The sequence below is a fragment of the Morone saxatilis genome, unplaced genomic scaffold, assembly GCF_004916995.1.
Source record: "Morone saxatilis isolate NCDOM2014 unplaced genomic scaffold, NCSU_SB_2.0 Contig8, whole genome shotgun sequence".
Lineage (NCBI taxonomy): Eukaryota > Metazoa > Chordata > Actinopteri > Moronidae > Morone > Morone saxatilis.
The window spans coordinates 22684450-22697027 of NW_023340257.1; the positions used below are offsets into that span (position 1 = coordinate 22684450).

Sequence of the window (12578 nt, forward strand, 5' to 3'; positions counted from 1 at the left end):
AGAGGCAGAGCTCACGACACCCCAGCCATAGAATCTGAGATGCTTTCATATCAGGCAGGATGGCTGTCAAAGTCCCATAAGATTCCCCTGCCTCTCGTTTCCTTTGTCTCCTTCTCTTTTCATCTTTAATCGCTTGTGAGGCTGTGTCACCTTATTTGCATCCCACTTGCTTGTAGATCTCTCTCATCCTGGCTTGACTATACTCCTGTGAAACAAACCAACAACAGTCAAAACAAAATAATTTGAGAATAAATTAAGTTGAGAATATTTCAAATTTCATAAAATTGTGTAAAAAAAGAAAAAGCAGACAAATCAAACAAACTTCACAGCATGGAGTTGTGATTTGAGTTTTTTTACTTCTTCTTTTTTTCTTTTTTTTCAAATAAGATGGCAGAAGGTTGTGGTTCCAGACATCCCTATTTTTAGTCCAGCAGAGCTGTTGCTTTGTTCTTGAAGGGAAAATCGATTTCAAAAGTGTCCTCAAGCAGGATCATTTCCTTTAGTATGATTTGCAACACAACACATCTTGGTGCTTGTTGAGATGTGTGAATAATGTGATGTTTGCTAACGTAATTTAGACAGCATTAGATTTTACCTCATTGTCTGTAGAAAAACATGTTTTTTATCTACACTTGCTGTAGTCAGAATGTTTTATTCCTTTGTTAGCTATCTGCATACGATCATGCATCTGTACCGATTTCGTCTGCAGTTAGAAAAAAAAACCCATATGAATTACAATAACAGTCATCAAAGTCAAACTCGGCCTGTTTTTGAACTTTTTGTCGTAGTGTCAGCCGATACTTGAGAAAAGCTCTTGTAACACACTTTGTGACATTTTCCCTCATTGACATTTTTTCTGGCTTTCAAGAACCACTCAACATTTTGCAGTTCTTCACTGGACAGAGGAAGAGGCGTAGAGGGTTGAGTAATACTCTTGTCTCTCCCACAAGAAGATGCAGCCATAAATAAGTAAAATCAAGAATCCAGAGATGAGCTGAGAGATTGGAGGCCTCGACTCACCTAAAAATATCAGTGATAATCTATTATTCATGTTTGGTATTCATTCCCCACCCACCGACAGATATGAGCGGTTATGACAAGGGGCTCAGGGCTGCAGATGAGCCTCACAGGCATGGTCTCAGCATCTTCGTGATATCCCTGCCCTGGTCACTTGATCATCTCTTTATTGATCCATTAACCACTTCCTCATGGTAGTAGACATGTTGGACTGCTATTTCTGATGTTTCCCACCACAAAAAGCTACAAAGGTGCCACTGAATAAAGCATCTGCCACTGCATAAAATGTCTTGACTCTCGACCATGACACATAATACAAGAGACTGCCAAGGCACAGCAGTGGATGGTGACTAGAATAGTAAACAGGGACTTTGTCCATGGAACAATTTGGGAAAAGACTGATAGCTGGCTTATAATAGTAAGGCAGAAGCCATTTGCTTCATTTACAGACTTGCGCTTTTATTATTTTATTTATAACTCTTTTATTAGCATCAGGCCATTAGTGTCAGAAAATGTCTTGTTTGTTTGGTTCTCAGTGCGCTCTATCCCGTCCAGAAGCATTATATATTTGGAGAACAACAAATGTACATTGATGTCTCCTCATTTTACTTTCTTCAGTGTGTTTGGTAGCATACAGGCAGGGGAAGAGAGGGCTGCAGTGACATGCTTATATTTGCTGCAGGATTTACCCTATAATCAAGTCATTTGCGTGGGTAATGATGTTTTTGTTGCTTCTGTGTTGATGGTACCATTTATTAGCCTTGCTCACTGAAAGTTCTCTATACTTAAGTCTGGCATGCATTTATTTAGTTTTTCCAGTGTAGTTTCTTCACAATTACTGCGTGACAACTGTATGTCTTTGACACTTATTTGTTACATTTTGTTTTTCTCTAAAGGTTGTTCAGTTTCATTAAAAGTGACTAGCTACTCACCCATCTCATACAGTAGAATTGTTCATGAAAAACTTCTGTAATTAGCTATAAGTATGACTGGCCCTCCTCAAAACCCTAAAACATACCTAACAGCAAACTTGATTCACACCCTCAGTTTGATAGTTCTTTTTTCCAGTTGTGACACTGAATAAAGAATCAGTTCAGAACAGCTTGTTCAAAGGGTGCAGGTTTATCGTGTTGAAAAGTTAGTGAAGTGGCGAGGTGTATCAGCTTCATGTGTTAACATTACTTCCATGACATCAATGGCAAAAGTCTTGTTATCCATAATACTCCCTCTTTAAAGAGCATAAACCAGAGATGATTTCTTGCTGACTCCAGGGGCTTCACCTGTTTATTTTTCACATGTCCTCATTTTGCCCTCTGTGGATGATGTATGATAAACTGGAGGTAGGAGATATTGTGAAGTCCCTTTTGACTTTGTGAATCCTCTTGGACTAGTGAAATCTCGTATGGAGGGGAAGTTTCTGCAGCAAATGCTTCACGCTTCCTTTGCTGCTCTTTCTTTCTGTCGTATTTGATGTCAATATTTAAATCATTTGTCTTGACAGCGAGGAATCATCTCCCCATGTGGTTCACAGAGGCAGGAAGGAGATAGTTCCACTTTCACAGCTCCATCTGAAGAAAATGTGGATGATTGCCTCTTCAAATAAGACTCTAAAATAAACTGTTGGCATGAATGATTAATCGTCGACAGCCAGGCCAGTGCTGGGTTAACTTTAGTAGTAATTCTATGTAAATGCACCCAGATAGATCTTTGGGTATGAGCCCATGGATTCAGAGCAGTATCTCCTTGCTTGTTTACAGTGCAGTGGTGGACAGCCAAGGTCTTCTGAAGGGGACCCGGCCTAATTAACATAAAACTGGGTTCCTGGGGACCAGGATAGTGTGGGGTGAATGATCTTGCCTCTGGTAAGGACATGTTGAGGGCAGCTACTAACACACTAGTGTTAATTGTTTCCAGTCCGTGGCAGTGTTTAAGACCCAAATGTATTAAAAATAGCCATGGCCTAATGAAGAAGTGGCAGTAAGGCATTTGTTAGGGGATTTTTTGCAAACGACTACAGAAACGATGGCTGACCATGAGTTGGGCCTTGCTAATGACGAGGGCAGAACTCGACGAGGGAGACGTGATACAGCAAGGTCTCAACTCATCAGTTCAGTAAGATTAGGAGGTGAATTTGGATGACTTCCCACTATTGATTGGTGGAGACTGATGATCAGATCTAATTTATGCAGCTTCTGGAGACCTGATGTCAGTCTGGAAATCTGTCGAGGTCTTGATAACCAGCCAAGCAAGTCTTGCAATCTGCAGTCCTATTATATACCCTCTCTTGTATTCTGTAATGGAAAAGATAAATCCTCTTTTTTTTAATTAGAGCGAAAGCAAAGTAAAGCTTCCTTATCTCATTATCCTTCCATTCTGGATAGAAAACCCCTTAGAGACATCCTTGGAGGTGTTGGCTTGTTCTGTTCCTGTTATGATTTGCTTTTATTTTGTACAGTATTCAGTTTTGATAACATCCATACTTATTGCATATTTTTTAACTTTACTGTTATCCATCCCAATTTTACATATAACAGACTATGTTAGAAACGCAACAATATAATTCAATCCATTGCTACCACTAATTTACAAGGGTTGTTGTTTTGGATTGTCTTTGTACTGGTGTACCTGTATGTAGAAGGTTTGGTTGAAAAGTATTTTGTCATTGTAACTGTGTTGGTCTCTCCCATGCAGCCATGCTTGTGTCATTCGTGGACAAGTAGTAACCTCGGATGGAACACCACTGGTTGGAGTCAACATCAGTTTCATCAACAACCCATCCTATGGTTACACAATCACTAGGCAGGATGGAAGGTAAGAGCTCTCTTCTCTATATTGACACACACACAAAAACAAGGGATGCAATGTAAATGCCACTAACCGCTGCCTAAATATGCTATGCAGAGATGTGACAATGATATTTATATTATTGTCAAATAGTGTTGTCTAGCTGTGCTGAATTCTAATGATTGAAGGAAAAAACACAGTTGCCACTGCAAACTGTGCCGCTATTGATCTGCTTCGTGCTTTCATTTGGTCCAATTGTGGAGTTCTCGGCTCAATTCCCAGAGAAATCAAACAAAGCCCTTCTGGTACACTCATAAGTTATGCTTCAGTAACAGCAGGGAGGGGAAAGAATAAAATATGCCAATTCAAAGCAGCTCACTGGGGCTATGAAGCATAGTGCAGATGGACATTATTTATTTGACAATGGAGGATTGAGAGAATTAAGAGACATTTAAGTTTAGGCCACAGACCTGCAATTAATTTGCTTTGTGTCTGTGTGCGTCATACTTTTTTTGCCATTGATTGACATGGATCATTACCACTATCTCCCTCAGACAATTCCACATATCTTCTGCCTCTGCAAGACACAGGAAACCTTGTCACTAAATCCATCGTCTAGCTTCTTGTTGTTTCATTACAGTACCACTAGAACCCCTTTGGAGAAAGATAAATTGTTCTGTTGAAGTGTTCGGATAAAACAAGTGGAAAGAGTCCGCTCTGTTTGGCTTTCTTTAAACAACTCTGTGCCAGCTGCTTCGCCACCAGGAGATATACTCAAAGAAATCCAGACAAAAACTTGGTTTCAGACTGGTTTCAATGTCTTTCTTGGAATGAAAGAGAAAGGCCTGACAGAAAAAGGTCGGCTTATATTGTCCGTATAATTTCTGTTCTTTTCTGAATACGGTTTTTGCATCAGATTGGCACACATACAGTACATACAACCTCCAATTCCCCTGTATCTCTCATAGTAGTCAGTGTTAATAAGACCTTGTGGCAAACCAAGCCCTTCTATCACAGCACAGCATGAATTGGTGTTTGCTCTCCAAGCCCCACTTCCTCCTGACACTTGTATCAGTCACTGACACTCGAAAGGCCCACATCTTAACCGTCGGTTTGATCTTGATCATTCTTGCTTCTCCTCATTCCTTCCATCTTCTTGTCAGTCTCCTCTTCTTCCTAGTTTTACAAAAATCTCTCATCTCCACCTCATCATCTTCACCTTCCTCACTTATTTCATCTGCTCTCCATCCCTTCACGCTCTTCGTCCTCCAATCTCCCACTGCCCTTAAGCCTTTCCTTTCTGGGCACTGCTCTTTCACATATTTCCTGTACTTTCCTTGAGCCCAGGTCTCATGTCTTTTCCACTGCACTGGCTTCCCTCATCTCTATCCTTTTCCTATTTATGCGTGTCCCATTTTTCTTATGCATCACTCAATTTTTCCTTCGCAAAGCTCTATACTCTTTTCTCCCTTCCAGCATACGTATGTGTAAACACTACTCCATCTCCCAGGTTCCCCTGTAAACATGCCCAGTCTACTGCAACTCCCCTGCAATCACTGTAAACTGGCTCAGTGCAGCGTGAAATCAGAAATGCACCTGTTCAGCCACTTAGAAATGGGAAAGCTGTCTCAACTCATTTTTATGATGTGTTCTTTATTGTCCAAGGGCTTAGTTTTTTAAATTACCTTTTCCACTGTCTTGAAAAGTTTACTGGCCTAAACAAAAGAGGTTAGTTTAGTTTCTTTACAGCTGTGTAGCCATTTTCTGACTGGCTGAGCAATGAGACACACCTGTTCCCTTTTATGCTTTTCTCCAATAATGAGTAAATAGCTGACGTGGATTCCAGCTTCTTACATTATTAGGTGCATGTGAAGATTTCTATAGAAGCCATGATGTATGGGAAATCCACTGTACACTTGGCAGTTTGTTAAAAGATCCATACTAATATATAATGTCCACATCTCACATGCACTTATTATTATTAATTATTATTACTATCTTTGTTTATGTTTTGGGGGTTAATGGTTAATTGTTAATTGTATACATACAGCAACCTTGTCAGAGACGACACCAATGTGTTATTGAGTTTTATAAAGTTTAAAAATGGTTGGTGAGAAACTTACACAAGTGTTCTTTCATCCACTTTGATCATACATCGAGTTTCTATTACTTGAGCATACAGTCGTTATTCATTCTATTCACACTTTTTACTGTGTCCTTGATTCACTTAAACATCAAGTAGATATAATCCGGTTCATTACAAGTATACATTGGCTGAGAAATTATTGTGTATAATTTGAATGAGGCATGCCAAGTTCATTGGCAGGGTTAACTCTTTGAGCTTGATGCATCCCCTGAGGGCAAAAAGCAAGCAAGGCTGTTGTAGGTAGCTTAATAAGTTTTGTCACATGGCTTAAGGCTGTTGTCATGATTGATAACGGCCAGTGAATCCCTTCATCGATTGGCCACGCTGCCCATGAGTGTCTGTCTAGTAGTGTTGCATAGCCTGAGCCTGCCAGGTGTCACGCAGACTGACCGGCTGCAGCTGTATGGTTACTGATGGATCACGGCAGCACAAGATCTGCTCTGCAGCATCAGTACTGCTGGACGAACTCACTCTTCTCACACCCAGCCAAGGCGAAAACACCAAGGGATGGAACAAACCATTGTTTATCACCACAGCCAATCAGATGTTTACCCTGAAGGGAAGTACTGAGCAGATCTTTTATATAATAGCTTAAACCAAAAGGGAGGTTACCTGGATTAGAGGCCAGTATTTGGACCTGCTCTTTACCTGTAATTTGTGAAAGACGCTTCCCCTGTGAGAATGAGGCCCTGTCCCAGGGGCCTGTAGGTGACCAGGTGCTAATTGGCTCTTAGAAAGAAGTGACAAGAGATGCAGAAGTCCAGTGCAGGTGCGGGCATGCTGTTGTCACCATGCAGCAGTGGGAGATGATGAAATAGCCGAGTGCAGCCTGTTTACTGAGACCCACTCAGGTCAGACCAGAGACAGAGGCCCTTAAATGCAACAGCAGATGGGATTGCATTGCAGGGCTTTTAGACTGATGTTAGAGTGGACAGCCTTCATCTAAGGGATCGATAGAGAAGTGGCGGCTGCCTCCATCCTGCAGCACAAATCTCTCTCTCTCACATATAAATGTGAGCACAGGAGCAGTGCATTACACGCATGGGGGTGACAGTCATGGTTGAACTTAAAGCATGCATCTACTATTTTTTATTCTTTGAATTAAAATATACGGATTATAACAGTAATTAAGAAATGTGCTTCTGACATTGTGACTAATCATCCTATTGTATTTGCAGCCTCCGTGTGCATGAAAGATAATGCTTAATAGTAAAATAGCATCCTTTCTTAACATCCTTCATTTATTAGAACATGAATTTATTACTATTTGATCCATCATAACAACACTTAATTATATATATAATTATAATACATTATATACATTATATTCCCTGTAAATTGTGGCTTAATCCTCAACACAGATTACATGCATTGCTAATGGGGATTTTCAGTTATTTGAAAAAATATGTAATATACATTACTTAATATTACTTAATATTCTTCACTGTATCTGTATCTATATCAACATTCATCCTCTCTTGACATTGTGCACGTCTGTGTTCCAGTTTTGACTTGGTGACCAATGGGGGCATAGCTATAGCCCTGCACTTTGAGCGCGCTCCATTCATCACCCAGGAGCACACTCTCTGGTTGCCATGGGGACGCTTCTTTGTCATGGATACCATCGTCATGCGGCATGAGGAGAATGACATCCCTAGCTGTGACCTCAGCAGCTTTACCAGGCCCAGCCCTGTGGTATCCCCAGCTCCACTCACCGCATTCGCTGGCTCCTGCTATGAAAGGCGAACCGTCGTACCCGAAATCCAGGTGACTACTCTGAACCTATTCATTGCCCTGGAGGTTGTGATCTACATGGGTCTCTCCTTCAATTGATTCATGCCACATATCTGGGAGAGACACTGCAGACTATTCATCAAGTACAAGTGTAATAGTAACTCTGGCTTATGGCAGTGCTGTGATTTTATCTCTCTAGTGTAATTGGTCTGCAGAACTTGGGCGATTTACAATGTGCATTGCACTGTCTCACTGCAGAGTGATAATGATTACATCGCACACAGAAAACAGCCTGGACATTTTTAATTTCTCGTGGGTTGTAGTCTCCCAGGTTAGGCATATAAGTACCACTGGAAAGGATTTGCTTTTATATTTCATAACTGTATATATTGTGATATCTTTCTACACACACAATGTGTCTTGTTGGTGCACACACACACTTGTGGTAAGCTTTTGTGTGCAGGTGAATGTGTGGCTATGGTGGTATGTTATGTCTAACAGGCATCTCTGTGCCCTTCTCTAATTACTTTGTCTCCCACTTGCTTCATAAGATTTATGGCATATCACTGGGTTTAGTATGCAGTCTTGTCTATTTATAGTTGCCTTGTCTTTGCTATTCCTTGAGCTGTAAAAGCACAATACAGGGAAATCATCTGGTTTACACTTGTTCTTTTAAAGGAATTCTGTTTAATTAACCAGGCATAGCTACTCACTGTGAACATTTAATATGAAACACATCATACTGTAAGTGACATGTCCTCCAACCAAAGCCGCTTTGAGTAGCTGTTAATTTGTTATTTTACATCTTGTTCTGTACTGCGAAGACAGTCGATAAGAGGTGGCTCAATTAGAGAAGAGAGGAGTTGGTCAACCAGATCAGTGGTGTCGACCCTTGATCCTAAATGCGAACACCGTACAATGTCTGAGTGCTGACCTACTCTTGTATCATCAAGAGGTTACACATCTGACCTTGATGATGGCCATGATGTTGTCTCTAGCTAAACTTTTATTACTCCGTATATTATTGGACTGTGCAAGCTCTGAGCCCAAGGGCACTCATTTGATGCCATTGTCATATGGATTGCAGGGAAGACTATTGTCCTTATGAAGGACTTGCTATTATTAAATTAATTATGACTGAAGTATATAATGAAGAAATCTTTCATCGGATTCTCCGTAATGCATGAACATAATTGTCCTCTAATTGATGTTTCTAATCTTCCCATGGGTCTAGATATTTGGTTGGAGGCAAGGCTATGAAAAATATGTAACAAAGGTTATAGTGGCTACTGACCAAAGAAATGACAAATTCATAATCAGCGTGAAATAAAGGACATGCAAAGACATGTTATTAATCCTACCGTACCAGAATTCTAATCAGTTTTATATTTACAATTCATGTCAGCCAGCTTAAGGATTTATGTTGCTTTTGATGCGTTCTATCAATGATAAGCTTTGTTTTTTTTCCCATAGTCTCTACAGGAGGAAGTGCCTATACCAGGAACGGAAATGAAACTCGGCTATTTAAGCAGCAGGACCCCAGGTTACAAGTCAATACTGAGGGTGACCCTCACCCACTCCACAATACCTTTCAACTTGATGAAGGTTCACCTTATGGTGGCTGTGGAAGGCAGGCTGTTCAGAAAGTGGTTTCCTGCAGCCCCAAACCTCTCTTATGACTTTGTGTGGGACAAAGCTGATGTCTACAGCCAGAAGGTCTATGGCTTGTCTGAAGCTTTTGGTAAGTGATGAAGTATATATTGCATATAATGTATATTTTTGCTTTTTTATCCATGACACACGTGGTTCACTAACTAGCTTTGTCTTGGCTTCTTTCCTTAGTATCTGTGGGTTTTGAGTATGAGTCATGTCCAGACCTTATTCTATGGGAGAAGAGGACTGCTGTTCTGCAGGGCTACGAAACCACTGCCTCCAAACTGGGAGGATGGACTATAGACAAGCACCATGCTTTAAATATCCAGAGTGGTGAGTCAACTAGGAAACCCTTTTTAAATTCCTCCTCTCAACCACTCATCCATTAAAACAAACTAAGGATCATTTTATACTGCAATAATTATTTTAAATAATTATTCATTGCATTGTTTCACAGTGATCACAGTAAGGTAAAAATCACTTAGTGTGCCACTACAGTTTTACTTGTTTAAGGAATTTTATAAGAATTTGTGTCAGCCGAACACAGCAAAAAGCAGATAACTGTACATTAATATCAGGGAAATTACAAATGCGAAGACAATTATTGAATTTAATTAGTAGTTTTTAAACTCGATTTATGAAATGAAATCTAATAAGGACTCAAAAATAGAATTTGTCATTTGTTAAGATATAAAAATTTTGTGCTCTTTAGTTAGCCACTCCTTATTGCATTTCACTATGGATGTGCTGATCCAATCTCAACAATGGATATCAGCTATGTTGAGGTTTATTGATCTGATTCGATCTTTTGTTTTTCGTCAGCTGTCACACAGCTGTTTTTACTCATGAAGCTTTCATGCACAGTGCAGCCTCGCTGTTTCTTTGAGGTCTCTGAGGTCTGTGTGTGTAAGAGCAGGAGAAGAGGAGAGAGCTCAGAGGAGAAAAGCGGTAGAGCTCCGACACAACCACACTCAACACGCCACTGCAAGTGCAACAAAAGTCCTGCGGATAAAAAGCAAATAAGAGTAATTAACTACGGTAATCTGCACAAAAGATGTAGAGACGTTCATTCAGGTAACTGAGGTAACTGCTGCACCGAAGCACCAAACACTGGAGAGAGAAACTCCCTCCAGACAGCAACACGACCAAAAAGATTAGAGGGTTTGTTATTTTATACTTTATTGTGTACAAAAATTAAGGAACGTTAAACAACAACTTAGATGCAGGCATTTGGTGATGCAAAATTAATTGCAATTAATAACTTTAATGTACTTGAACTGTTCACTGGCCACAGTATTATTAAAAAAACATACAAGTATTGATCCAGGACTCGGTATTGGCAAATACTCAATATTAAATGACTCAGATCGGATCAGATCATATTCTGAATGTTCCCAAGAGTGCAGATAAGTGGGACCATGTCCACCCAGTGCCTTAGATGATGCTTTTAGTGTAACATTGAATTGTCTTCCCTGTCTGTAGTATTTTAAGGCTTTTCAGAAGTGTCAGGTAGCCTTAGATAGATCTGACTTTTTTATTACCGCTGTCCATTTTTAGGTGAGGGGGGTCAATTTTCTTATTGCCAGCAAATTACTCCTGAAAGGTAGGAGTAGGACTGAAGAGAGAAAAACTTTGGGCAGCACCTGTCACTAGCTAGGATTCACAGTCCGTTTGTGTCTGGAAGGGCTCATCAGAGGAGATGAGGCATACTTATATGAAAAATGCTCAGGAAGGTGGCACTTTGATCCGTCACACTAAACCCCCTGAGTCTGAAGAAGGGAGAGAGCTGCTCTTTGTCCCCTCACCACCTCCACTGCCAGTTCCTCTACCCCATCCTCCCCTTTGGCACCTCTATGTCTTGTTCATGCCCAGCATTTTTAGAATCATCCCTAATTTAATTGCTGTCAGTCTGCTACTCCCAGCAGCAGCAGCCCCTAAGATTAAATCACGTCCCAGGAAGGGGATGCTTGGCTGATCTTTTCTGATTGACCAAATGTTGTGGCACTCAAAGAACTCAGGTCACCAAGTACCATCAGAAGCAGAAAAACTACCGCAGACATGCAGATGCTAAATTTCAAATATGATTACATTGATTGGGCAGCAGAAACATCTTTGCATTTACATATTTGAACATTTTCCAGGAGTAGATTGGCAAGACTAATGGAAACATAGTGTGCGTGTGTGTGGGTGCATGCCTGAATGCCTGCACATAAACTGTGCTCATATGGCTGTATTTTTGTTCATGCACAGAGCCAACAGAGGTAGAAAGGCAAGCACAATACCATTTTTAATCTGAGCAAGTCAATTTTTTGTGATTGTGCCTGTGTGGTAATTTTCTAGCTCCAAGAGATTCCACTTGTGCCAGGGGCTTTTTGGTCCCCATTTTGGCGTGAAATTGTGCCTGTGTTTTCATCCGCTAAGACCACCTCTTATTGCAAACATGGGCACACAGAGTAATTTTCAGTTGGCAGAGGTGCACACACACAAACCCCTATTCTAAAATCACACCTGATTCTTATCTGTGTGGTGACTTTCACTCTCTTTTAAAAATGTTATATACATTATACATTATATACATTTGAAATTGAATTAAGCAGTCTTGAGCCATGGGTAGACAGGCAGTTACAACATTAGAGCATTAGAAAAATCTGAGCTAATCTACCAATTTCCCATCAGTAGCGTGTTGGCAGACAGTTGCCTACTTACCTATCCAGAAGAGCAACATGAGTATCCCATTTTAATCTTTTTGCTTGCCACTTATTAACTGCACTGCACATTATTACACACACAACAAGCAGCATGGGTATCTTAATTAACTGATGAAATCTTCTGAGCATCAAGGTGTGTCTTGAGGTCCTTCAAAAATTTTGCAGCATCACTTATTTAAGCAAGACTTAAACAGTATTTCGTTTGTACAATCAAATAAGAAGTTCTGTTGTTTGAACAGCGTTAATTGGGAACAATTAGTACAAGTGGGATTAATAAATGCATATAAACATACCTAAATATGACTAATGCAAACTTTGTAATTATTGTGGTAAAAAGCACAGTCAACAGTTACTAATTAAGGTAACATATTACATATTTTTGTACTGCATAAACATAACTTTCTTGTAATATAGGTTTGGTACATCATTTCATGTGGACAGAATTGTTAGCGCCTCCTAATTTGTAAATTCAACATGAAATGAGACATCAGGTGCCACTGGTCGCATGTTTTGGGTGCTGTGTATTCATTATTGGG

At 40.2% G+C, this 12578-nt stretch overlaps 1 protein-coding gene across 5 annotated transcripts in view; it reads left to right on the forward strand.

Annotated features, from left to right (window-relative positions):
* tenm4 (teneurin transmembrane protein 4) overlaps positions 1-12578 on the forward strand; it is a 112046-nt gene that overhangs the window by 62830 nt on the left and 36638 nt on the right. For all 5 annotated transcript variants that reach the window (XM_035680766.1, XM_035680763.1, XM_035680764.1 and 2 more), the window contains 4 exons: positions 3709-3828; positions 7453-7714; positions 9155-9422; positions 9524-9667. In XM_035680766.1, the coding sequence (XP_035536659.1) occupies positions 3709-3828; positions 7453-7714; positions 9155-9422; positions 9524-9667 (794 nt within the window). The remainder of the gene's footprint in view (positions 1-3708; positions 3829-7452; positions 7715-9154; positions 9423-9523; positions 9668-12578) is intronic.